Source organism: Falco punctatus (assembly GCF_963210335.1).
Source record: "Falco punctatus genome assembly, chromosome: 3".
Classification (NCBI taxonomy): domain Eukaryota; kingdom Metazoa; phylum Chordata; class Aves; order Falconiformes; family Falconidae; genus Falco; species Falco punctatus.
Window position 1 is genome coordinate 119,687,161 of NC_137582.1, and position 24,717 is coordinate 119,711,877.

At 42.8% G+C, this 24,717-nt stretch overlaps 1 protein-coding gene across 4 annotated transcripts in view; it reads left to right on the forward strand.

The window, feature by feature from the left end:
• The first annotated feature begins 959 nt into the window (after positions 1 to 959).
• RLF (RLF zinc finger) overlaps positions 960 to 24,717 on the forward strand; it is a 41,684-nt gene continuing 17,926 nt past the window's right edge. The window contains exons 1-4 of one of the 4 annotated variants that reach the window (XM_080380689.1): positions 960 to 1,176; positions 6,481 to 6,635; positions 14,551 to 14,632; positions 21,197 to 21,329. In XM_080380689.1, coding sequence (XP_080236815.1) covers positions 964 to 1,176; positions 6,481 to 6,635; positions 14,551 to 14,632; positions 21,197 to 21,329 — 583 coding nt within the window. In that variant the 5' untranslated portion in view covers positions 960 to 963. Of the gene's footprint in view, positions 1,177 to 6,480; positions 6,636 to 14,550; positions 14,633 to 18,693; positions 19,072 to 20,229; positions 20,444 to 21,196; positions 21,330 to 24,717 lie in introns of those variants that run through there. The other 3 variants (XM_080380691.1, XM_080380692.1, XM_080380690.1) reach the window with 3 other exon arrangements.

Genomic DNA, 24,717 nt, shown 5'->3' on the forward strand with positions numbered 1-24,717 from the left:
GCGGGATCAGACACGGGCAGGGCAGCGGGATCAGACACGGGCAGGGGAGCGGGATCAGGGCACGGGCAGGGCAGCGGGATCAGACACGGGCAGGGGAGCGGGATCAGACACGGGCAGGGGAGCGGGATCAGACACGGGCAGGGGAGCGGGATCAGACACGGGCAGGGGAGCGGGATCAGGGCACGGGCAGGGCAGCGGGATCAGACACGGGCAGGGCAGCGGGATCAGACACGGGCAGGGGAGCGGGATCAGACACGGGCAGGGGAGCGGGATCAGGGCACGGGCAGGGCAGCGGGATCAGGGCACGGGCAGGGCAGCGGGATCAGGGCACGGGCAGGGCAGCGGGATCAGGGCACGGGCAGGGAGCGGGACGCCCGCCCCGCCCCGCCGCGCGCAGACCGCAGCCCCGTGCCCGCCCCGCCCCCACCACGCGCGGGTGAGGCGGGCCCGCCGGGCGCGCAGCCCCAGCGCGGAGGCGGACGCTCCCCGGTGCCCGCCGGTACCTTTGGGGCGCCTCCTGCTCTGCGATGCGCCCTGTAAGAGGCGGGAGCCGCCGGTGCCAGCGCGGGGACCAGCTGCGGGACAAAACCGCGCAGCCCGCCCCGGACCACCTCCCCCGCCGCCGGGCGCCGGTGCCGCGCTTCCGCGGGCGGGAGGAGCGCAAGGGGAGGCGGCCCGCGGGACCCCGCGCCAGGCCGGGCGGAACGCCGGGCTCAACCCACAGGCGGAGCCGCCGCCGCTTCCCGCGCAGGGCGGCGCTGAGGCGGGCGGGGCGCGCGGCGGGGGGGCGGGGCTGCCCCGCGCGCCCGCTCCCCCTGCAGAGACGCGCACGCGGGTGGCGGGCTCCCGCCACGTGACGCCAGTCGCCGGGAAACGCCCGCTCGCCGCCCCCGACGGCGGGTCGCGTGGGCTGCGACACGCGCGCTGTGTCACGAGTGCGTCACGTGACGGCGTCCCAGGACGATGAGGTCAGTGGCTGCGAGTCACGTGATCCTTGCCTACGCGCAGTGGGGTCGGGAGCAGATGGCGGACGCTGAGGCCGAGGCGGCTCCGCGGCCCGAGATGCAGCGGCTGGTGGCGGCGCTCCGAGCCCGCCTCTGGCAGCTGCAGACGGAGTTGCGCGAGCAGGAGGTGTCGGAGGCCTCGTCCCGGGCCTACTGCCGGGGCTTCTGCCAGGTAGGCGCCGGGTGGTGGCGGGCCGCGGTGCGGGCCGTAGGCCGGGCGCCGGGCGGAGCGCTCGGGGCCGGGGCTGGGGCGGGCCTCTCCCGCCGTGGGGCGCGCCCGGCGCTGCGGGCGGCGCGGGGCCGTTCCGGGGGCGCTGCCGGCTCCTCCGGCGCTGCCGCGGCGGGGGACGGGCGGTGCGGCCTGGGCCGCTGCTGGGCGCGGACGTGCGCGGCCTGCGGGAGGGACACCCCCGCGGCCGGGCCAGCCGCTCGCCGCTGGGCTCTGCCAGCGCCTTGGGCTGCCGGTGGCCCGCGGGAGCAGCTCTGGGGCAGGCGGGCTGCGCCGCGTTCCGCGTTTTCTCAGTGCGGCCTTGGCTCGGTTCCTAGACCTCAGCCTTCCTGTCCTTTATTTGTCTCGGGATCAGAACTGTGTGTCCTGCCGTGACTGAGATGTGCCGGGGAATAAGCGATGCGTGCTGGTTTGCAGAGGCCCGCAGCTCACTTATCCCACGGAGTGAGCTGCTCTGGTCAGTGAGCTTTCCTGAATACTCGCTTAATGTAACTCAGGCTGAGGATCAGCGATTCCTGAATTGAACTGCTGACTTCCAGAAGAAGAGCTGAACTTGATTAAAGCCACAGTAATGGAGATATCTTATTTGTAAATAAACTCTTTGATGGGTTTATTAGTTTTGGCTTCCCCCACAGCACCATTTATTGTGAGCTCTAAGGCTGGATAACTGTTGCTAGGTTTCTCTGTTGGAGAGTCTTCCATGTTGACTCGGAAGGGATTGTGGTTTCTAAATTAAATGGAAAAAAAAAATCTGTTTAACCACACCTTGGGAGATACAGCCATGGTTTTTGGTAAATGGCAAAATCTGGTACTGAGACAAAAAAAAGCTCCTGCTGGTGCATGATAGATATGAGGTGTTACCCTTGACAGTCTTCCATTTTACATTCATAGGTTGTGTACTTCGCTATACCATTCTGGGAGGATGTTTAGCTCATCACTTACCAAAACAACAGGAGGAGTTAATTTGTTAGGTTTCCAAACTCTTGTTTCTCAAACTGCAGGATGCTGCTGCATACTGCTGCGTGTGTCCCAAGTTAAGCACACTTGTAAGATCTGCAACCTTGCATTTACATGAAGCCTAGTGTAATGTGTGTGATTTTCTCCGTTTTTCAGGTTTTGCTAGAATTGTTTCCAGTGGCGTTCACTGCATCAGAACATTGAAACAAATATTCAGCTAAGACTTAGTAGAGGTAGATGATCAGTATATATAGATATCGAGTCATCTAGATTAGTTTGGTACAGATAAAGCTTTAGCGGTTGCTTGGTCAATGGAGTTTGATGGAAGACAGTTAAAACAAAAAAAACCCCAAAACAAACCAAAAAATCAAACCTCCAAACCCTGTCCCACAAAAATGTAGACCTTCTTAGGTCTCTGTGCTGTTATGGAATGGTAGTCTTGTTTTAGAACACTGTGATAGATAGTACAGATTAAAAAAAAAAATTATCTTGGGTTACCGTCAGATTGGGACATGCTGATTGTCATGACTGTACACCAAGAGATTCAGAGGAAAGCATGAAGTTGCTATTCGGTCATGTGGCAACCTCAGTGGAGTATGAATTTGTGATGTCACTGCGCAGTCAAAACACTGGTGAGGATGTAATTTTACATCTCGGTTTCCCCTTCTGACGGGATGTTTGTGAATGTTGCACAGAGTTTCAGTAGTAAAACTTAAAAATAACTTAAGATCTGTCCCAAAGTGACGTTTAAGAGCTCAACTTACTTTGTATTAACAACTTGGAGGCTACCACTGGTATGTTGTCATAAACATTATTAAGCTACAGCAGAAAATGCCTAGAATGAAGCTGAATTTAACTGGGCCTAAATACAATCTTGGGAAGTTGTTGTGATGAGGGTAGCTGAAATGTTTTAGGGCAGCAATGGATTTGCCATCCTGTGTGTATGTCTATGGCATGGTCTTGAAAAGGTGCTCCGTTTTGCTGTGGAAGTTACTGAGGCTGTTGGAACACAACAAACAACCAAATCAGCAGCTTTCCAGTGCTTTGAGCTGTCTGGCTGCTGTGTTTTACCACATGTAAGCTTGTGCTGTCACATGCAGCTCTCCAGTAGCTCTTCCTGTGATGCTGGGTAACATGCTTTCCATGAAGATCCCTATTTTTGAGCCAGGGAGTAAGATTGGTGTCCAGGGTAACACAAAGAAACCCATAAAGCCTAAATGGTGGGTCGACCTTGCAACTTTATATTGTACAACTGTGAATGCTTTGCATGTTCACCTTAGGAGAAGCATGTCTGTTTGAGAGCTCAGTATGTACCCAAAAGGCCAACTAGAATGAACAGTGTGTGTGTTTGATGTTGTGCTGTCGTAAATACGAAGAACAGTTATCGGTGAAGCAGAGGTGGTAGGACATCATGCATTCCACCTGCCAAATACCCAGCACCTGTTGGCTTTCTGAAATGACTGAAAGGGGCACAGTTGAGGACTGTCAGTTGCCATCAGGTATCTTTAAGAAGAGGTGGAAGTTTTCTCTTAGAGGCTTCAAGTTGCCTGACCCATTATTACAACTTTCACATGTTTAAATTGGTTCTGAGATAAAACCCCTGATGCTTCAGAATAAATGCAGCTAAGCAGATATCCCAGAATTGCAGAACATGAGCATCGTGCAGTGTTGAGGACCTAGGCTGGTCTGTAGGTTACACAGTAGGTGGATGTGTGTAGCCTCTGCTCTTCTCACACACTTTCCAATTAGATATGTTATTGTAGTCAAAGGAAGGAGGGTCGGATGAAGTATAAGTGGATGTGTGTTAACCAGACTTAAAATGTTTGAATACTCTCTTCAGGTAATTAGATGGTAAGGTAACAATTGCTTAGAAAGTTGTTACTTGGCTATTGGTTAAGCAGGTAGACTATATATTTTTAACAAGTTAAAAATTGTCTAATTTTAATCTTGTGTATAGACTGCCAGGAAAAGTCTGTAGTGAACTAATAAAACTTCTACTTACATTGCTTGTGAACTAGCAGAAGGGCTTTAAGAGACTCTCATACAATTACTGCATTTTGCTTATTTGTCAGTGTGCTAATACTAATAGCATAATGTTCAGAGCTATGTATCATTGAACTTCAAGCTATTAATAAGTCTCTTGCCTTGAATCTGCCTTATGTGCAGAAAGCATCATTGTTCATCTATTTGGGGAGAAGTTTCTGATAAATGACTCCTCAACGAATTGCTAATATTAGCTGTAAGACTTCTGTCTCAACACTAGGATTGCACTTGGGCAAGGATGCAGAGTATTCCAGTAATTTTGTTTAATCTTAGGAAATATTTTACCATGTTTTATGGTTTACAGAGACCAGATAGTTAATGATCTAAGTGTCTGTGAAAATAATTGAGCACTAAATTTCGCTTTTTAAGTAGATTGGTTTTAAGGGACGTATTTTTAAGAAAAGTGCAGGGATTTGTATGTTTGATCTATTTCCATACTCACTATAACAGCAGCATTACTGCTGGGTTTACTAAGCAGATGACTTTATGGTAGCAATCAATTGATTATCTCTAGGCTTGACAGCCTTTAAATGTCACTTAATGTTTCTAATGCCATATATAATTTGAGTTACATTATCAAATTCTTCATTAATCTGTTAGAGAACTTAGACTGGTTAGTTACTAGCCAGTTGTTGCTTCTGATAATGACATTTAAGGATGATTTCTGTAAACTTCCACTCTTCCCTTTCTCTACCCTCCTTATGTCTTCATAACTATTAATATTGTGTCTTTTTTTTGAGAGTTTGTAACTTTCATTCACCCAGGAGTTAATATTACTGAGTTCTAGGAGAATAATCTACAAAATGTTCTTGATTTTTATTGATTCTTGGATGGTTGGTTTTGGTTTGTTTGTTTGTTTGTTTTTTTCCTTAAATATCACAGGTGGTTGTGCCAGACTAGTAGATGTCTGTTTGTTGTTTTGTTGGTTTTCTTTTACCCTAGGAGTTGTATTGTACAGTTAGAACACTGTCATAACACCAGATAGTACACTAAATAGCATGTATCTGGCCGCTTACTTCTTGGTGTGTTGGAAGTTAGGCTTCATCTTAGAAGTTAATGGCCATTATAATGACTACACTTGATTTTTAGTAAGCTCTTTGTAGGGTCTGTTCAGTAGCGTCCTCCCAGTCATAATCTGATATGATCATGTGTTTAAGCTGTTAAAATAAATTGGTTGTGTCAAGAGTCCCAACTCGAAATAATTTGAAGCCTGATGTGACCTGATGATCCTCTTAGAACAAATTGGCTTGTATTGAGTTATAAGGTAGGGCACTGAAGGTTTTTTTTTCATACAGCCTTGGCCTTAAGGGTTCCACAGAGTACAGCCTTTTTCATTGTTTTTTGTTTTTTTCACAGCTGCCCTTAATAAAGATTGGTACCTGGTTTGGTCTAGGAGGGTGCAGCATGAGAGAGGGATTGTAACTGGTGAGAACACAGGCATAACTGGTCTGGAGCTCGCGGGTGTGCATACAGAGAGGGGATGTTAGAGCTGTCAGTAGAGCTAAGTGCCCTGCTTGCTCTCAATATTACTTTATGACCTGTAGGAAAAGAACATGGGAGCGTAGTGAAGTTTTAAAAAGGTTGAGAGATACTGCTGTTGTCCCTGTGCTGATTTTTGAAACTTGGATTTCTTTTAAGGCTGGCTAGGTTTTACACTGCTGCTTCAGTACTGTGCCTGGGTAATGTGGGATTGCTGTGGTCAAGGTAGCAAAGTCTAGGGTAATTTTGCATTTGAAAAATGAATCTATAACGATCTGATCTGGGTTTTTTATCCCCTCCTAATGGCTTCGTTTGCTGTACAGGTAGTGCATGTATCTTTAAAATATTACAGCTGGAATTATGCTCCTAATATTGAACTTCTTGCTTATTTTTCTGCATTCTCACTAGTAATAAAGATTCCAGTGTTATGTATGTGGCTCTGTCTCCATGGCAGTTGTGCAAAAGAAGCGGAGTGTGGATCTCCCTGAGTTTGTAACTTAACAGTTCACATTTCTATTGATTCCATCTAGCTTGCTCCCCAGTAGAAATTCTGATGATTTTATCAAAACAATAAATGAAAATATTTTTGAATAAAAGGGACAACTGCTATTGAGGAGAAAAGCTACTACTTTTAAATTTCCTTCTGAGCAAAAACTTATCACTTCCAGAAACATTCTACTGTATATGCTTGATAATTTATATTGATATTTGTTTTTTTAGATAAAAGTGTGTTATGAGAACTTCTAATGGTAACTCATTTTCTTTCAGACGCTACTTCAGTATGCTGGCAGTCGGGGTGCATCGGAACATATTTTACCTTTTTTGGAAGTATATCGAATCTCCATCCAAAGCTTTGCTAATGCACGACCTTACTTGACTACAGAATGTGAAGATGTTCTTTTGGTACTTGGCAGGCTAGTGCTGTAAGTTTTAAGTTGGTACATTATAATTAAAAAAAAACCAAACAAACAAACACGAACCAAAATGTGCTTTATAAATGAAAGGGAAAGTTGTTGAAATAGTGTAATGCGTAATTTGACAACTGTATTTACAATTTATTGTCTAGTAAATGTCTCTAGTACTTTTTTAATTATACCACAAAAATGTACTTGAGCATTTTGTTAATTAAATGTGAACAAGTTGTAAGGGTTTGTTCTTCTGTATTTGGATAATTGTGCAGTTATTAGGAAAGTTCTGTTCTTTCTTAAACATTCTGAAAATTATTTTCTGTAGAAAAAGCCTAGTGTGGTCCTTGTTAAACAGAAGCTTTAATATTAGACCTTCGTCCATGGATTAATAAACCTGTATCACTTGCTGTGCAGTTGCTGCTTTCATGTGTCCTCTCACCTGTAATGCAGGGTACTTCTGAGCATGTCCAGTTCTGAAAAGGCTGAGTTATTTTGTATTTATGGTAATATATTGTGCATGTGGGCTGTTGCTACACAATAGCAAAACAAAGGGTAATTAAACCTGAAATCTTTGACAGGTGTTGGCAGACATGACTTAAAATGCAGCAGTTCTTCAGATAAGAGGTAGAACTGTTACAGTCTCAGCTAATTTGGAATAACTCATAGTTCCTCAAAGTCTGCTTTAAATGCAAACAGCTATTTGTAATTGAAGAGGTAACCTGAGGGCTTTCACATACATTAGAGTTTTATCAGTTACTACCCTTAGCCTGAGAAGGATAACTTGATGTGCTGGTCACTCCTTGCTGGTAAGGTTTCATTCGAGGGGGGAGGGTGAAGTTTCTAGTTTCTTTGAATATAAAGATTACCATAGAATAAAAGTAATTCTCTGACAGGTTTTCAATGGGCGATTCTTAATTTGTTACCAGTTGCTTGCTTGCTTTGTGGTCTGAAGTCGGGTGTTCTTTTTGAGAAGGGTTTGCAGTGGACTCCTTGATTTATATTGCGAGTTCATACATTACAAAAAAACAAAGCATTTGATCAACAGTTCAGAAACGGGTATCTCCATATGATGCCTTGAATTTATTTTTTTTTAGTTATGAGAAGCCTGTGAATTAGGAGTAATTTTTTTAAGCCTTCTGTCAAGAAGGGAAAATGTGTAAAATCGGGAAAAGTTTGTCATCTTAATATAGAAACTGAAGACTTAAACTGCTAAATCGCTTACCTGGTACATAATACATATATTTCTGGCAAAATATCTTAATTGGTTTTGTGGACTGTCCATTTATGGATAAGAGTATTCTCATCTTCGTCATATTATCATTAATTAGCTTGTGTATTCTGCAGTTCCCTACTCATGTCGCTTGAAGTTTGTCTTTCACTGTCTCTGTATGCAGGTCACCCATAACTGGAGTACTTTCTGTATTTTTTTTTTGCCACTGTTACATACTTCAGGGTGGGAATCCCAGTTCTGTGTCAAAATTGCCTATCAAAATTCTTTTCTCTTGTTGAGAAAAATCAGAATATTTTGCTTCTGCTGGTATGGTTTGTTCCATCTTGCAGTGTGAGGAGTTTGTTTGCTGTTGCTTATATCCAGAAAACTATGTGGTGGAGGACAGCAGAGAGGCTGACTTTCTGGAATCTCCCCTATTCTTGTTATGATTACCTTTGAGAGGAATCTAAAGAATGAGAAAGATAACAAGTAAGGTCATGGGTAGGTTGAGGATAATGGCATACCTGGTTCAGCTGTCCCGTGTTTTTCTTTTACATATGGTTTTCCGAGGGAGGGAGAGAGAAGTTAAGAGCAGGGAACCAAAGACTAAATTAAGTTCCATGGAGGAGGAAGACTGTTACCTGGTTAGGGACATGACAGTGTACTGTTCTCATGTAACTGTGATTTTTGGGGAGGCTGTTGGGTTACGCACAGCTGTCATACATGCTATGTATTCTCTGATTTGAACCCTGATGAGAAATGAAACGAGCAAGCTTCCTGTTTTAAAGCAAAAGAGTTCTACTTATTGAAATTCTCCTTCCCTGCCAACATCCATCCCAGATCCTCCTCCTGATATCCTTCTCAGCAAGGTGAACCAGTAACAACAAAAATCAGTGTACTGTGGCTTTCTCTACCACCTGACCAGTTCAGTCATGTGTCCACAGTAAATCTGACATGACTTAGACAGTGCTCCCCCATAAGAAGCACGATGCTGATGCAGTGTGAGACTTTTTTTGTCCACTGTCTGTAACCTTAGGAAATAAAAGGAAAGCTTGGAGTGGTTGCTCTCTTAGTTTCCAGATTTGGCAAATGATTGTGGGGGAACAGGAGTGCCCTTCTTGGCCATGGCCATGAAGGGACATACCTGCTTTGGTCATGTAGAACTCAAGACTGCTTGTTTCCACAGCCACAAAGCACAACACGTTCCCCTCACCCCCCCAGTATTACTATGCCAAAGGTGTTGCCTCTACTGAATAATTAGTAAAGAATTAGGTGTCTAATAAACTTACCAAAGATGTCTTTCACTGAGATTTAGCTAGCTGGCCATCCTTGTGAATCTTAGGAAGCTTTTAAAGCTGATTGTTGACTTGAGCTTCTCTGAGTGTTTTTTTTCTGAGGATACTGATGTCACCTACCTGGACTTGTGCAAAGCTTTTGACACTGTCCACACAACATCCTTCTCACTAAACTGGAGGGACATGTATTTGACGGGCGGACCACTCGGTGGATAAGGAAGAGATTAGCTGGATGGTCACACTCAAAGAACTGTGATCAATGGCTCAGGTCCAAGTGGAGACTGGTGACAAGTGGTGTCCTTCAGGGGTCCATACTGGGACCAGTGCTGCTCAGTGTCTGTCTTGGCAACATGGACAGTGGGATCGAGTGCACCCTCAGCAAGTTCGCTGGTGATGCCAAGCTGAGTGGTGTGGTCAGCACACTGAAGGGAAGGAATGCCATCCAGAGCGCCTTGACAGGCTTGAAAGGTGGGGCTGTGCAAACCTCCTGAGGTTCAACAAGGCCAAGGGCAAGCTCTTGCACATGGGTCTGGGCAATCCCAAGCACAAGTACAGGCTGGGTGGAGAATGGATTGAGAGCAGCCTTGAGGGGAAGGACTCAGGGGTGCTGGTGGATGAAAAGCTCGACATGACCCGGCAATGTGTGCTTGCAGCCCAGAAAGCCAGCCGTGTCCTGGGCTGCGTCAAAAGGAGCATGGCCAGCCGGTCAAAGGAGGTGATTCTCCCCCTCTACTCTGCTCTCGTGAGACCCCACCTAGAATACTGCATTCAGCTCTGGAGCCCCTGACGCAAGAAGGACATGGACCTGTTGGAGCAAGTCTGGAGCAGGGCCACAAAGACGATTCAGAGGGTTGGGGCACCTCCTCTATGGAGACAGGCTGAGAGAGTTGGGGTTCAGCCTGGAGAAGAGAAGGCTCCGGGGAGACCTTACAGCAGCTGCCAGCGCCTGAAGGGGGGTTATGAGAAAGGTGGAGACAGACTTTTTGGTAGGGCCTGTAGCGATAGGACAAAGGGTAACGGTTTTAAACTAAAAGAAGGCAGATTTATCTTAGGATGAAATTCTTAACTGTGAGGGTGACGAGGCACTGGCACAGGCTGCCCAGAGCAGCTGTGGATGCCCCATCCCTGGCAGTGTCCCAGGCCAGGCTGGACGGGGCACGGAGCAGCCTGGGCTGGTGAGAGGGGTCCCTGCCCAGGGCCAGGGGGTTGGAACTCGTGGTATGTAAGGTCCCTTCCAACCCAAACCATTTTGTGATTCTGTACTGTGTGAGGAGGAAGGTGCCATTCATGTTACCATCAATATGAAAATTTTACTTCTGTCTAAAGATGGTTTATATGGCCCTAAAATTAATAGGTTAGATTTTTAAAAAGTAGAAAAAATTGCTCCTAGTTCACATAGTGTTTGCCAGTAGCTAATATTTGGCACCTTTCTACTTTTTTCTGCGATGGCATTGGTCTGAAAGGGAGTTTACCATTTCTGCATCTTTGAGAAGGTGTTTATACGCTTTTTCAATTTAAAAAAAAATCGGGAAAGATCTGAATGTCATCTGGTCTAATTAGCAAAACTGGATTCAACTGATAAGACCAGTCTACCTCAGACTTCTTGAGCTGTATCTTGCCTACTAGTTGTACTTACTGAATGTAACACGTTGCTTCCAGGAAGAACGTACTTCCTTTCCATAACGCCTCTGTGAGGGAGCACATGGGATGGTTTGCTTGCTCTGTCTCTAAAAATTTCTCAACCTAATAAACTTGTCTTTTGATTTACTAACTTGCATTTACCACTCTGTCATTAGGACTTAACTCTTAACAAATGCAGGATAATTCCTGTTGATCATCCAATGTATAGTCATCTTTTTAACTCTTAAGAAGCTTAGGATGAGAAAAGTTTTCTAGTGCAATCTAAAGATGAACACAATCCTGAAAGCTTTTCAAACTTACTTTTTAAAATCTCTGTCTAAAAATAATGGTGAATGAGGTATAAAATTATTACAGAGTAATTGTATGCAGATAATGTGTTGATTTTTGCCTAGAGTTATTCCTCCCAAAATTAAGAAATTAAGTCTAGGAGACCTCCTCCTGAAAGGTATTTTGAAGTTGAGTGCCTGAGAAATTACTTTAATAATGGAAGCATTCAAGCACCCATTATGTTTTATTTGCAAAAATTGTGATTTAAGTTTGGAATTAAGTTTGTATAGGTAGGTATTGTGGTGGTATTGGTAGAGTGGGCTAAAAAGGCTTGACTTAGTTAAGTGATGCTGGTATTTTGATTTGTGGTCTTTGCCTTGATACCTAAATTCCGTTTAGTTGCATTACAGTAAAGGAGGAAATGGGCTTTCAGGGCTATAGTTGTGTTTTGAGGTATTGTATAATAAGAAGCAAAAGGAAGAATTAAGGTAAATGGGCATTTCTTCCCCCTTGCCAGTAGGGAAGGCTGGCTAGGCTTTATGCAGCTGTGCATTTGAGTCAGTTCTTACAACAAAAACGTATGCAATTGACTTGGAATTCTACTTATTTTTCTACCTAGGAAAACTTAATTGGAATATCCTGGATGTTTCTTTTGCAGTTGAGCTGTACATTGTTTTACATGCTGGCTATACAATTGGAGTTCCAGATTTCTTCTGGAGCGGTTTCCAAACTGGAGTGCTTGGTGTTGGGGTCCTGAGGAAGACTTAAGAACTCACAACAAAATAATTTTTGGCTCTTGGTTCAGCTCAGTGCTATGTTACTACAGCAGACTATAACTCTTGAGGCATAAATTCGGCCCTCTTGTCTATACAGAGTGAGATAACAGTCTATGAAGACAATGCTTTGAAAGTCTAATTTCAGATATTTTTTTTTCACTGTCCAAGTAGCACCTTAAGGATTAAGTACAGGAAAATTATTTTTAAAATCTTGCTTTGCCATTTTGTTTAAACCTGATGTTTTATATAACCAATATCATACATACGAAAAAGTATTTCCAGGAATTAAAAGTGGAAGTAGATAGAATTGGTTGACTTTGTCTGAGGTGTACATCAAAAGACTTTTCAAAAGCACATAGACCGTGACGTTTGCAAATTTTCATTTGATGAAAAGAGTCTGTGTGACATGCATGAAAATTGGACACATACCTATGGTTTTTTTTGTGGGTGTTTTTGTCTTGTTAGGGTGCTGGGGTTTTTGTTTGTTTTTTTCTTCTTATGTTAAAATAGAGTTCAGCTGCTATGAGACCTTGTAAAGTTGTTTTTGATAGTCCAGTAGCAACCTCCTGGGTGTAGACATCTGAACTGGTGAATTAAATTGTAAATTCAGGAAAAGGGAAAAGTAAGTCCTGGTTATTATATAAAATCAAGACCTATGACAATTGGAGTATCTGGCAATCCTGTTATGTATAGTAATGCGTATAGTAATGAGTGAAATTCCAGTGCCTGGTGATGTGAATAATTACTGAATGACAGTGATGAAGGCTATCCTGTTCTCTGCCTAGTAGGAGTGTTTAGAGCTTTTGCTCTATATAAACCTCTATTTAAAGGAACAGGATTGGGCAGTGAAGGCCCAATATTAAATGAAATATTAAAAGGTTGGCCAGATGTTAACTAAGTATTTGTCCATTTGATTTTGTTTATGTTGAATCTGGCTAAAAACTGATTAGCCATAGCATTTTGGAGGCAACTGTTCAATGTATTTCTCAGAAGTCAGGAGTAAAGGGGAAAATCATTCATTTTGGGTACTAGGCAGTTTTGAAACTTGTGTTTGCTTTATGGTCATCTCTTCCTTGTCCCCTTCCCCAAGCTCAGCTCTTCTATCTATGGTAAGACGGAATGTGTCATCCTGTCATTCTTCTGTTTAACGTTTGAGAGTGGAGGTTTTGAAGAAAAAATAGCATGAGTTGGAACTAATAATGTAGGTGTAGCTTATAGCAGTTACTCAGTGCATGTATTATAGGTGGAGTCTTAGACTTGTTATGATTTGAGACATTTTTGCTGTGTGTAGATTTTGTGAATCTCTAGACAGTGTCATAGTTAACACATTTCATTTGATCAGGTCAAATTATTCTGTGCAGTAGTTGGGGTTTAGGTAGTCCACGTGTCCCATACAAGTTTAGATAGCCCTTTTTGAGAAAAATACAGGCAGTAGTCCTGCCAGTGCTTTATCTCCTAGAAAACAGTGATTCTTCTTCTCCAGGACTTTTCCCTGAAAAGACATGGATGTGCTAAATACATAACAGTCATTTCCTTTTTGTTTCTGAAAAGGGATAGCATTGACCTGGTGATCTAAATGAGGGAATATCAAGTAGGTCTTGCTTTTCCCCCTGTCTGTTCTTGGAACCTGAAATTATTTATGGAATTTATAGGTCTCAAATTTGCTAGATGTTTCAGAAATATTAAATCTTTCTGAACCCTTCTTGCTTTCCTGAATTTTTATTTGGAAAAGCAGATACACAGTAGAAGTTCACATGCCATTGTGATGGGGCTGACTGATACTAACATTAACCATTGACACAGTTGAAAATGAGATGTTACAAACTTTCCTGGGTATAATAAATCAAGACTGGTCGGTGACTAGTGTCCTGTTTTTAAGCAGGAGTTTGGCTTAGTGAAGAAATAAGGGAATGTTCTCCACCTGTGTTGTGCAGATAACTGAGCTACACAAATTCAGCAGTTCCCTGAGTTAATGAACTAGATATTTCACAGTGTGATCTGCTTAACTCTGACCTTAATCTGAACATTTTTGATATGCATATCAACGTGGGTGGGGGTTTACTTTTCATTTGGTAAGCTCTTGAGCTTGTTACAGTTGGCACCATAGGTATTTGAGTCCACTACTGCCACCCCCAGTTATCAAAGACTCATTAAGGTGTTTCTAGGAATCTGTTCTGTGGGTCTGTTTCTGTGCTGGTGCACCTCTTGAAATAGATTGTCAGTCTGTTGCTTTTAGGATACTGTTAGGAATCTGTTCTCTAGGTCCATTTCTGTGCTGATCGCTGCATGTGTCTTCTGTCAAGCTGTTCTTTAATGTTCCTATCTTTGTATGTCAGCATTGAAACTTTTAAGTTAGCTGGAGCTGGTTTTCATTCTTACTCTAGGCAAAGAGGCCATGCTGGGGTTAAAAGAGTTTTATTCAGAATGAATATTAGGAATTCTTTGTGAGAGGAAAGAGCAGAAATTCTGTAATGCAACATTCCTGAGCAATGTTGAACAAACTATCTTGGATTATAAAAGTAGCTGCAATCTTATCCTAGCAAGATTGTGCGTAGTAAAAAGGAGCACTCTCCATACGATGACTCTTGCCTGTTTCTGGCCTTTAACTGATTTTTGCAGTCAAATGTATTTCAATGTTATGTCATTTGTTATCTGAATGCTAAGTAATATGTGCCACAAATGTTACTTAACGTAACAGCATGTGTTCGGGTAGCTTGCTTACTTGCCTCTTACTTTTCCAGGAGCTGCTTTGAGCTACTGCTTTCAATTCCTGAAAGTGAATTGCCGCATGAGGTGTGGTTAGGATTCCATCAATCCATACAGGTAAGTGTTCTGAATTTCTTTTACCAGCTTACATATTTAAAAAAGGTGGCTGCTGTTGTGCTCCTCCTCTTCTACCCTTCCACTGAATTCTGCCTGTCCTACATTGCTGTTTTCTAGGCAGCAAGAATTTCTGAGCAGCAAAAAACTAACTGCAACAACAGTATTGGGAGCCTTGAGCCTAACAGCAGATTTATAACTACACAGTCAACGGCAGCTGCAGCAAGAGAATCATAGCAAATATTGATCTATCCAGTGGTTCGTGTGAGAGAAAGACTGATTTTGATGGAGTGATGTAACGGCTCCAAAGCATTACTTTAAAGATGACTAAAAAAGCTTCTGAGTGGCAAAGTTAGTGTCTATACCTGATTTGAGAGGGATGAAAATGTAGGACAGGTCTTTAGTCCAGGTGGTTTCTATAAGTGTTTCTTCTGAGGTGGTGCAGAAACAAGCTTATAATACTACTAGTCGTACACTCAGATGAAGATGGCTCCTGTAGACTACCTAGGAGGGAGAGATGTTTTCAAGGTTTTAGTCTGGAGGTAGTACCTAGGTGTCTGCAAGGAGTTGTGTTCTTCATGGAGCTGAAGGACAGGCGTGGTGGTCTTGCTGCCTTTAAACTAATAGACCCTTCCAGGACCAGGGACTGATCTGTTGCTGCTGTTTCCTGTTCTGGCTTTAACTGTGACTGATGAAGTAGGAAGCTACTATCAGTTTTAAGTTAATGAAGTGAAGATTTTGGCAGGAAGCCGCTGGAAGGAAGTAAACTTAGAGCTCGCAGCTGTCCTCGTGCAGACCTTATCGCAAGACCTTATCCCCCCTGTGACTGGGGATTTCCTCAGTCCCTCTGGCTTGGCTGCTGCAGTAGCTCTGAAGGTGTAGGTGTAGAGGTTCTGGAGTTTTATTTCACTTGCAGTCAGGGAAATTGCAGGTGTGGAAAATCTTCGGTAGGCTGAAGATGAATAAACCCAGCACTTTAAACTGAGAGAAACAGACTAGTAGAGCTCTGTAGTCCTGCTGGTCGTGGAAGTGACAGAATTGGTCTGTGACTGGTGACTTCAGGTGTGGATAGACCTCCTTTTCTTGAGATACTATGGAATACATACTATCATTGTAACCCTAAGAACAGTTGGATGTGGCATGTACTTGGTAGCAGAAGGAAATGCAGTAGGTACAGTTTAAATCCTATGGTCTTAGTGGTGTCAAAGATTTGTCCTTTATTTTGAGTGCTGGAACATAAGTCCTGTGACTACAGCAGATGACAGTGGACACTGCAGCACTCCAGAACCAAGTCTGAAGGTGCATCTGTTTGTTTTGACAGCACCCAGCTACACCGTCTATTACACATAGTCTGTATCTATTAGCCATTGTGTTGCAGAGGCTGGGTCTGTGCTCCCATTAGTTCACTACTGCAGTCATCATTGGAGGAAGGGGAGTGAATCATAGAATACAAGGTTTGAAGGGACCTCAAGCATCATCTGGTCCAACCTTTCTTGGTAAAAGCACAGTCTAGACAAGGTGGCCCAGCATCCTGTCCAGCTGAATCTTGAAAGTGTCTGATGTTGGGAAATACACCACTTCCCTGGGGAGATTATTAGTTCCAGTGGCTGATTGTTCTCATTGTGAAAAATTTTCCTCTTGGATCCAACTGGAATCTTCACAGGATTAGCTTGTACTCATTGCACCTCGTTTTTTCCGTGTGACTCTGTCTCCTTTGTAGCCACCCTTTAAACACTGTAACATGTTTAGGTCTCCCCTAAGCCTTATGAGCTTATCATACACTACAAGGCATATAGTAAGTTTGTAACTGAGATAGCCTAGAATTAAAACAGTATGTTCTCTCATGTTCAGAGAATGGGATGGCATCTACAGGCTTTTTCCTGTTACAAGAGGTACAAAGTAGCTCTAGAATTCCCAGCTTTTAACTGGAGGGATCTGCAAGGAGAATTCTTGATACCAAGGAGAGTAATTTCTGTGGTGCAATAAACATGTGCATTTCTAGGTTTCTGAAGCAAGTGATCAAGCTTTGATACTTCTGTCAATAGAGAGCAAGTTTTTAGTCAGATGAGATGACTTTATTCAGGCTGAATATATTGGAAGAAAACTGTTAAGTTCCAGGGGTAGAAGGGTGATGCAAGCCCGGATCTCTCATGTCAACTTTTAGAATTAAAGGAAAGCCCAAGATGTGCTGCTGCCAGGTATAGTAATGTACTTGGCTTTTGTACTGATGTTTTTCAAACGGTGGCTTCCAGGTATAGCACTCATCTAATGCTCCCAATAGTTTAGATAGTAAAAGATTTGTGCAAAGCTTATTAAACATATTAGTACTCTGAAACCTTGCTGAAGAGGTTTGTGGACCTTTACAAACAGGTGCCTCTAAAGTTTTTTTGAGGTAGCACTCTTGCAGAAATACGAGAATGAGAACATCTGTACCCTGCCCTGGAGTACAGTAGGAACTCGCTTGTCATCAGAGGAGAGTAACAGAGAAGGAGTATGCATTGAATACAGCGGGCAATATATAACTTTAGACAGGATTCACTCGTAGGCAGTCATGTGAACACTTGCAGGTTTAAAGCCTGTGACCATGTTGATGTGCCAATTTCCAGGCAAATCCAGTAGCAAAGCACTGTGAAATTATATATTAGAACATGCCCTGTATTGGCAGGTGTGAATATGCTTATTCCTTTCCTAGCAAAAGAGGAGAGTATGGCTGAGGAATATAACTCCAAATGTAACTGGTGGTTGTAGCAAATGTGGGACAGAGGCGTTTCTTCCAGATGTGCCTGCAGTAATTGTTGCTCTAACAATCTGCACAGGTAGTGAGAGTCAGTGAAACTTCAAATAAATTTTCATCACAGCAGTGAAGAAGGTATGGGCTTGCATTTCAAAGCAGCAAGGTGTAGGGACTGTTCTGAAGCTGAAAATGGGAGTGTTGCTGATGTCCAGCTCACATACAAAATGTTATCAAAAACTTTATTTGGTGTCTGAACCTGTTTGTTCTTTGATCCTAAGAAAGAGTAGTTATGCCCCACAGTCCCCCATAAGTCCACTTTTTCATTATCTCTAAGCAAGATCAGAGGCAGCGTGTGGTCTTGAAAACAAACCTTGAAAAGAGTGAGATTGTATGGCGGGAGTCCCAGCGTGGGTTTTATGCAATGGCAGCGGACGTAAGGATGCGGATGTGGGTGGGGAAATACTGTAAAATACGAGAAAAAGATTGGGTCGGAATTACGGCAGGGCCCTTGCTACAGGTAGACTCGCGTAGTCTGGGGGAGGAACCCAGTGGAGAGGTACTGTGGGGATGGGTGTGATAAAGCAGTGCATTCAGAACAGCTTTAGTGGCAGTAGAGATGTATTGTCGTGGGAATTGAATACGGACTGTGGAACAGGGTTCCCTTCAAGCCTTACAAAGAGCATGAATGCTTTCTTTAGAAAAGTTGTGTATTGAGGGTGAGCATAAAATGAAAACTTTTGTGACACTGTAGTGACTGCTGTGAGCTTTAAATTGCCAGGACTGAAAAATCCTGGTATCTTCAGTAAACTGTTCCAAGGATTGTTTTAAGTTTGTCCATAGCTTTTTACTATAATATCCTTTCCTGACTTCATGTAGAATTAAATGCTTTGTGTCCTTCTCTTCAGAACATGGTGTTGTCCCAACATGATGAGGTCTGTATACTTAAATTTTGCATTAGATTTCTTCAAAGATTTCTGAAGTATTGTAGTAGTTTTTCGTAAGTATTTCCATTAATATTAGCCTTATACTCTTCGGTAGGTCCAATAAGGAAGGATTCAGCTAAGTGTTAGAGTAAAAGTGGCTTGTATTGTCAGTGGTCACTTATGGTGCATGCGTTGCTGAATTTTATATTTGGTATTTCAGTATTGATACCCTGAATCGTAAAGATGGTGCTGACTCAGCAGATCGTGGTTGACTTGTATAATAGGCCCCTTCTTTCTGACCTTCCAAGGTTCTTTCAGCTCTTAATATGAAGGTGCTGAAATGGGGATGATCCTCACAACTGAACTGGGCTCTGCTAGCTCTGTTCTACATCCTGAAGCCCTTGGATCAGAAAAGAGTTGCTGTTGGGAAAGCAGTGTTTACATTCAATGTCTGGATTGCAGAATGTCATAGGCTGAGAGATTGCAGTTTTTTCAGTAGTACCTCACCCTTGTCCAGGTTGTGTGATGATTATTTTTTTTCCTCAGCTGCATCGTTCTCGTGGTGGCAGCAGAAAAGCGTGTCTTCCTCTGAGGCAATGGCTTCTAGCTCCTCAGAACATGCAGCCCAGTAGCAGAGGGGCATGGGATAAGTATCACTAAGAGGCAGTGGATCTCAGCTAGTGCAACGTGGTGTTACAAAACCTGCTTGTATGGTCTTTGGCACTCGGTTGGCAAGTGTTTGCTGGGGCCAGGATGGGAATATCCCTGACTTGTCAATAGAGAGGGTGAGTTCATACAGGCGGGAGTTGGTGTTTTCCTTTCCTTGCCTTTCAGAACCGTGCAGAGCTGAAGATCAGGTTTGTAGTTCAGTGTTTTTCACTGATAAATGTCTTTGAGTTGCTGGAACAGGTATTTGGGTGACAGCACTATATGTAATGTCCCGAGAGCTCTCTGTGGCTTCCTAAAGCTATGTCTTCTGCAGTACTGCAGTACATTTAAGTACAGTAAAACATCAGTAATCTGAGAGATGGTTCTTTGGGTCATGTTTGTTAAGCTGTTTCTCAACAGTAAGAGCCGGGAATGTCAGTTACATGCTTTTATTGAAGTGATGCCAGGAAATAGCATAAATTCTCAAGATTTGCAGTACAGTTGTTAAATTTGTATGGGTTATTATATGCTCTGGCAACATACTGTATTGAAAAAAATGCGTAGCGCGTAAGTCAAATTATTTATTAAAGGGTCTAATCATTAAATGCAAAGATGCCTTCTACTGTGTACGGTAGATGAGAAAGTCTTGGGTTTTTTTCGTAGCAGAGTCAGTTGGTTATAGAAGGAAACTCGGGAATTTGAAAGCCATGTCTTCTGCGTGGCACTGTGGCGTGCAGGTTATTGCCATCTTTTGACAGCCCATTCTACAGGGCTCTTTGGTTACTGTGGTGTTCTCAGTGGTCATAATATTAGCCCTATTTAATTCTGATAAATCAGAACACTGAATTGATTCCGGTGTATATAGAGGAGACATCAGAGGCTATTGAAAGCAAACCTGAGGTTAATAATAGTGTTAAAAGTACTGCCCACCTAAAACAGCTGACTAGAACTAGGGGATCTTGTCATGTATCAAACTCATTCTTAAGTTTAAGATATTTTTACTGAACGTGTAGCTACAAATTGCCTACAGTTAGTTGGCTTCAGTTTGTTAGTGTTAGAAAATTCTGCATGATGATATTTTAGGTTTTTTCAGTGCAAGTCACCCCAGATTGGTTTTTCTGTGAGGGACATTAAGTGCTGGAATCTGTTTCCAGTTGCTTTTTCTTCTGTGTTAGACTTCAGGCTTCTTTCCATGTGTAACATTACTTTCCCACCCCCCTCCCTTCCCTCCTCAGATTTCCAGAAATAAAAGCAGTAGGGCCTGGGTCACTCAGAGTATTTTGCTATTTGTACAGGTTTGGTGGATGAACTTCAGCGGGAGGCCTGTGCAGTGGGGAGGGTATCTGGGTCAGCCTTCACAGCTTCAAAACTTCAGCGCTGGAGATCCCTGAATCTCCAAGGAAATGCACTGGACATGTATTGGCTTCTAAGGAAATTTTGTATCTGTATCCAGTAGGAGGATGTTTTCATCTTAAAGGAAATGATGTATAATCCGGTTTGGTCTGGATTGTGAGTGGTGTGCAGCAGTCTCTGCTGTGTGTTGCGTGCTGCTCTCTCTTTCTTAAGTTCCCTGAGACTTCTTGCATCTCTGACCACCAGGAAACCTGCATCTTCATATGACCCCAACCTCGCCCTTTTGGTAGATGAGGGTTGTTTCTGAGCCTTTCCCGCTGCGCTGCTGCTCATGTAGTTTAAGGATGTTCCTCCCCGCCACCCCCCCACCCCCCCCCCCACTAGTGAGTGACGCCTTTAATAGTTCTCAGAAATGGGAGTTGCCAGATCATCTCACTGCCATTAACCCTAAATGTAAAATTTTACACTCTTGGCATTTTGTTACTCATTTTGAAAACTATTTAGTCTTCGTTCTGTTTTCTTAAATGGCACTGAATGCTTTGATACAAAATCATCCTTTGTCTTTTATACAGTAATTTCTGTCATATTATTTATATATAAAATAATTTATGTACATGTGTGCCTGGAGAAATGTAAAAATTGCAAAAGAGTTAGGACTACAGATGGGCTGTTTGAGTTAGGCCATTTCAGTTAACTTTCAGTACTTTGAAATTGGGATGTTTTGCTGTAGGATTAGAGAAGTGAAAGGATGTACTCTTAAAATCCCAGTGCAAACACGTTAAAACATGAATGACTTAGAATGGTGTGAAACTAGTAGAATACAGTCAAATACTAGGACAGGTAATACAAAATTACATTGGTTTAATATTTAGCGAAGACTTTTAATGACCTTTTTTTTGCAATTTGTAGGATTCACATGATGCTTTACTGGAATTTGGGAATAACAATCTCCAAATACTGGTGGATATCACAAGGGAAGGAGTATGGAAAAATCCAGTTCTTATTAAAATTCTATCCCAGCAACCAGTAGAAACTGAGGAAGGTAAGAATGTGATTTTAGAGATGATACGTGGTTATTAAGGAGTTACTTGGTGAAGTTTTGGTAGGGAACTAATGTTTTGAAGTCAGAAGAGAGTTGTATTTTAAATTGTGTTGTACAATAGTATTCATATGTTGCTGAACAATATTTGTTATGAAACTGTCTCACTGACACTGTGGATAATGTGTCCTTGCTAATGCATCTCTGCTTGGGCTGTACTATCCATTGGTTTGAACATCTTGAAATTCCATTTTTATAAATAATCATTTATTTTTCCCTCATAAAAATACAGAAATTTTGCTCCCTTGAGACAGGGAAGAATTGTGTATATCCAACATTTCAGAGGTGTAAAATGCACGTGGAGGGGAAACATGAGTGTGGACATTTTCTTTTACTAGGCTCTGGGCTGGGAAGCTCATTGAGTTTAGGCTATGAAAATAAGATCGTGAGTCAGAGAATATGAGGTGAGGAAAAGGAGTTCTTTATGTACTTTTTTTTTTTTACTCTCTGAAATTTTTTCATATCTATTGGTGATACCATTAAGTACTTGCTGGTATTTCTTTTAACTTGTTCCATTAACAGTACACAAGGCCGCAGTTTGCCTCAGTAGTAATCCAAAGTTAAAAATAATGTTGAGGGGAAGAGAAGCTTAAGATATTTTCTTAAAAATTACAGGAGCACAAAAAGGGATTTTAAGTCAAGCTTTCTTCCACAGCAGACTCCTCCTTTCTGGTGTTGTGTAGCCTCTCTGAGTTAAGTTAGTACATTTTGCTACATAACTGAGAAACATGTTAAGGTTATTGAGAAGATGTGTTGCTTCCCTGTGCTAGTAAGCATTAAAAAAAAAAAGCAGCCATGGCTGGACTGCAGTCTTTGCTTCAGGTATTCAGTAGTATGGCAGAAACATTTGAACTCCAGACAGCATTTCATGCCATCTCCAGTGTGTCTTGAAAAGAATTGCATTCCAAACTAACATCCTGTCTTGGAGTCTTTCATTTATAGTATTGTTAGGCCATCCAGTTGCACAGTTACTGCTCTTAGTGTATTTCTACTCAAAAGAACTTGCATTTCGAAGTTGGTCCATATTAATGAAAACCTCCAGCCATTGAAGAATCCCTTACTCGGAGGGCGGTGTACCGGTGCGGGCTAATGGTTAGCTAGCTGTGCAAAATCCCTTTAGCTGCGGCAGGAGGAGAACTGTAGCGGAGGACTGGTGTGAATTCCAGTAGGAGTGATTTCCTCCTACGTATCTGTGTGGATTCTAATAGATTCATTTGCTTCTTACACACGTGGCTGATTTTACCAGTGGCTATCCTACTAAATGCTGCTATGCTTCTTTGTTCCTGCACAGGACCTTGACGTGGTTCAGACTACCTCTTGGCTTCAGCAGTAATAGGATAGAACTGGTTCGTTCAGTCCTTTGGCTTTTAGTTTGGGTTGAAGTTTCTCTTGGCAAACTGATTGATTGACACATCTCTGGCCATGTTGGATGGGGCTGAGCGTTTCTGAGGTCACTCGGCAACTTCGAAACTATTGATTTCTTGGTGTTCTTTATTTAGTACATATTTATCTGTTTAGCTAGATCTGAATACATCTGAGTACACCAGTGGGCCTTTCATGAGATGCAGGCAGAGGCAACGGGACATGCATTGGAGCTCTTCTGGGAATTCTGTAACTGAACAAGTGCATTCTCATATAGGCTGGAGTAATCCGCAGGCATACTTAAATGGTCTGACTGTGACTTTGGAATCCCTTGTTAGACTGGTCTGTCAAAGGAACGTTTCTGAAGTAAATCATAAGGTAAAGAGTTAGACATTTTAAATGAAGGGCGGTTCTAAGACACCAAGTATCTGCCTAAAACGTGGCTTTTTACAGTGTGTTGCTTCCATGGCAGTTCTGGAAATCTTGCTTTGATTTTTTTTGCTTGCTTTCGGGGTATCTAAGAGCAGATAAACTGAGAAAAAGTGTCATCCCTGTGGCCTGTTGATATGCAACGTAGTTGCTTAGACATATCTGAAAGATTTTTCTAAGAGCTTTCCAGGCTATGTGCATGTGACATCTTAGCACCCAAGCAAGAAGTTTTAGGTATTGGTTGAGTGCTTTCAACTGACAGTGCAGGGAACAGTAAGCAGTGATAGAGCTCATGTGGTATCTGTCAACATGTGGGACAGTGAGAGCACCATGTCAATGTTCTGTTTCCGCTGTTCTGGTTTGCAGCAAATACTGTGAAAGTGGCAGGTTAAAGTAGTAGCATTATTAGTAATGGAAATGGGAAAATAGCGAGAGGGGGAGTGGGGATATTTAATATCTACCAATACTGTGAGGTAGTGCTTCAGTAGTTAAATAATTCCGTGCCCTTACATGACAGAGGATGGAGGGGTTTTTATTTGGTTGGTTTTGTTCTTATTAGCCTCTTGGGAGGATAAGAGCATGCTGAACAGGTATTGAAGATTTGCAGGGGATTGTAGGTGAGAACGTAAGGCCAGGAAAGTCATCACAGGGCATAGGATTCAGTGTCCTGTAATTGTATGTATACTCCACAGAGTATATCTGGAGTATACAGACTCCAGAGAAGTCAAAATAATGCATATGATGAGTCACTGTGAGTCACAAAACTCTAAAATGTTACAGGAAGAGAGAAGTAGATTGAGGGTGTACATAAACCTTGCTCTTTCCTCAAAATGCAAGATGAATGCACCAGATTTGTATACCCTACACTCTGGTGCAAGGCAAAATGAGAGCTTAAAGAAATCTTGCTCTTTATGCAACAAATTATGGCATGGAAAATCTTTTGACTCCTAAATTGTGCTGCTCATGTTTATCTTCGTTTATCTTCATGACATCATCAAAGTGTAATTCTGTGACTACAGAAGTTACTGCTGAAATAACTGATTCATGAAGGTGTATCGTACCATGTGTTATGGTAAGTAAAAATCTTGTGGGTTTTGGTTTACTTCCACATCTTTGTTCAGTCCCTCCTTTTCTCTGTGCTAGGAAGTCAGATGCTGCTGTAGTATCGTTTGGCCTATCTGGGGAGCTGGAATTAATCTTTTGGCCTTGTGCAGAACGTGGTTGGAGCTGGAATTAAGCAACTATCTCTGGATGTCTACTGGATTAAATTAATGCTTTCTTACCTTCAGAATCATATTAAGTAAATGCTTGTAGCTATAATAGGAGATCTCAAGTCACTGATTAGTTACCACATTTGTCTTCCTTCTCTTACTTGTACCACTACTTTGATCTCTTTTCTGACTACCAGGCTCCATTTGACAGAAACAGCAGGAATCAAAATGCACTTCCCACAGGTCCCGGCAGGGATGGCAGTTCTGCTGTTAGGCACCTTGAGTAAGGGCTGCAGAAAGCTCTAGCACAACTGTTTTTCCGTTGTTTT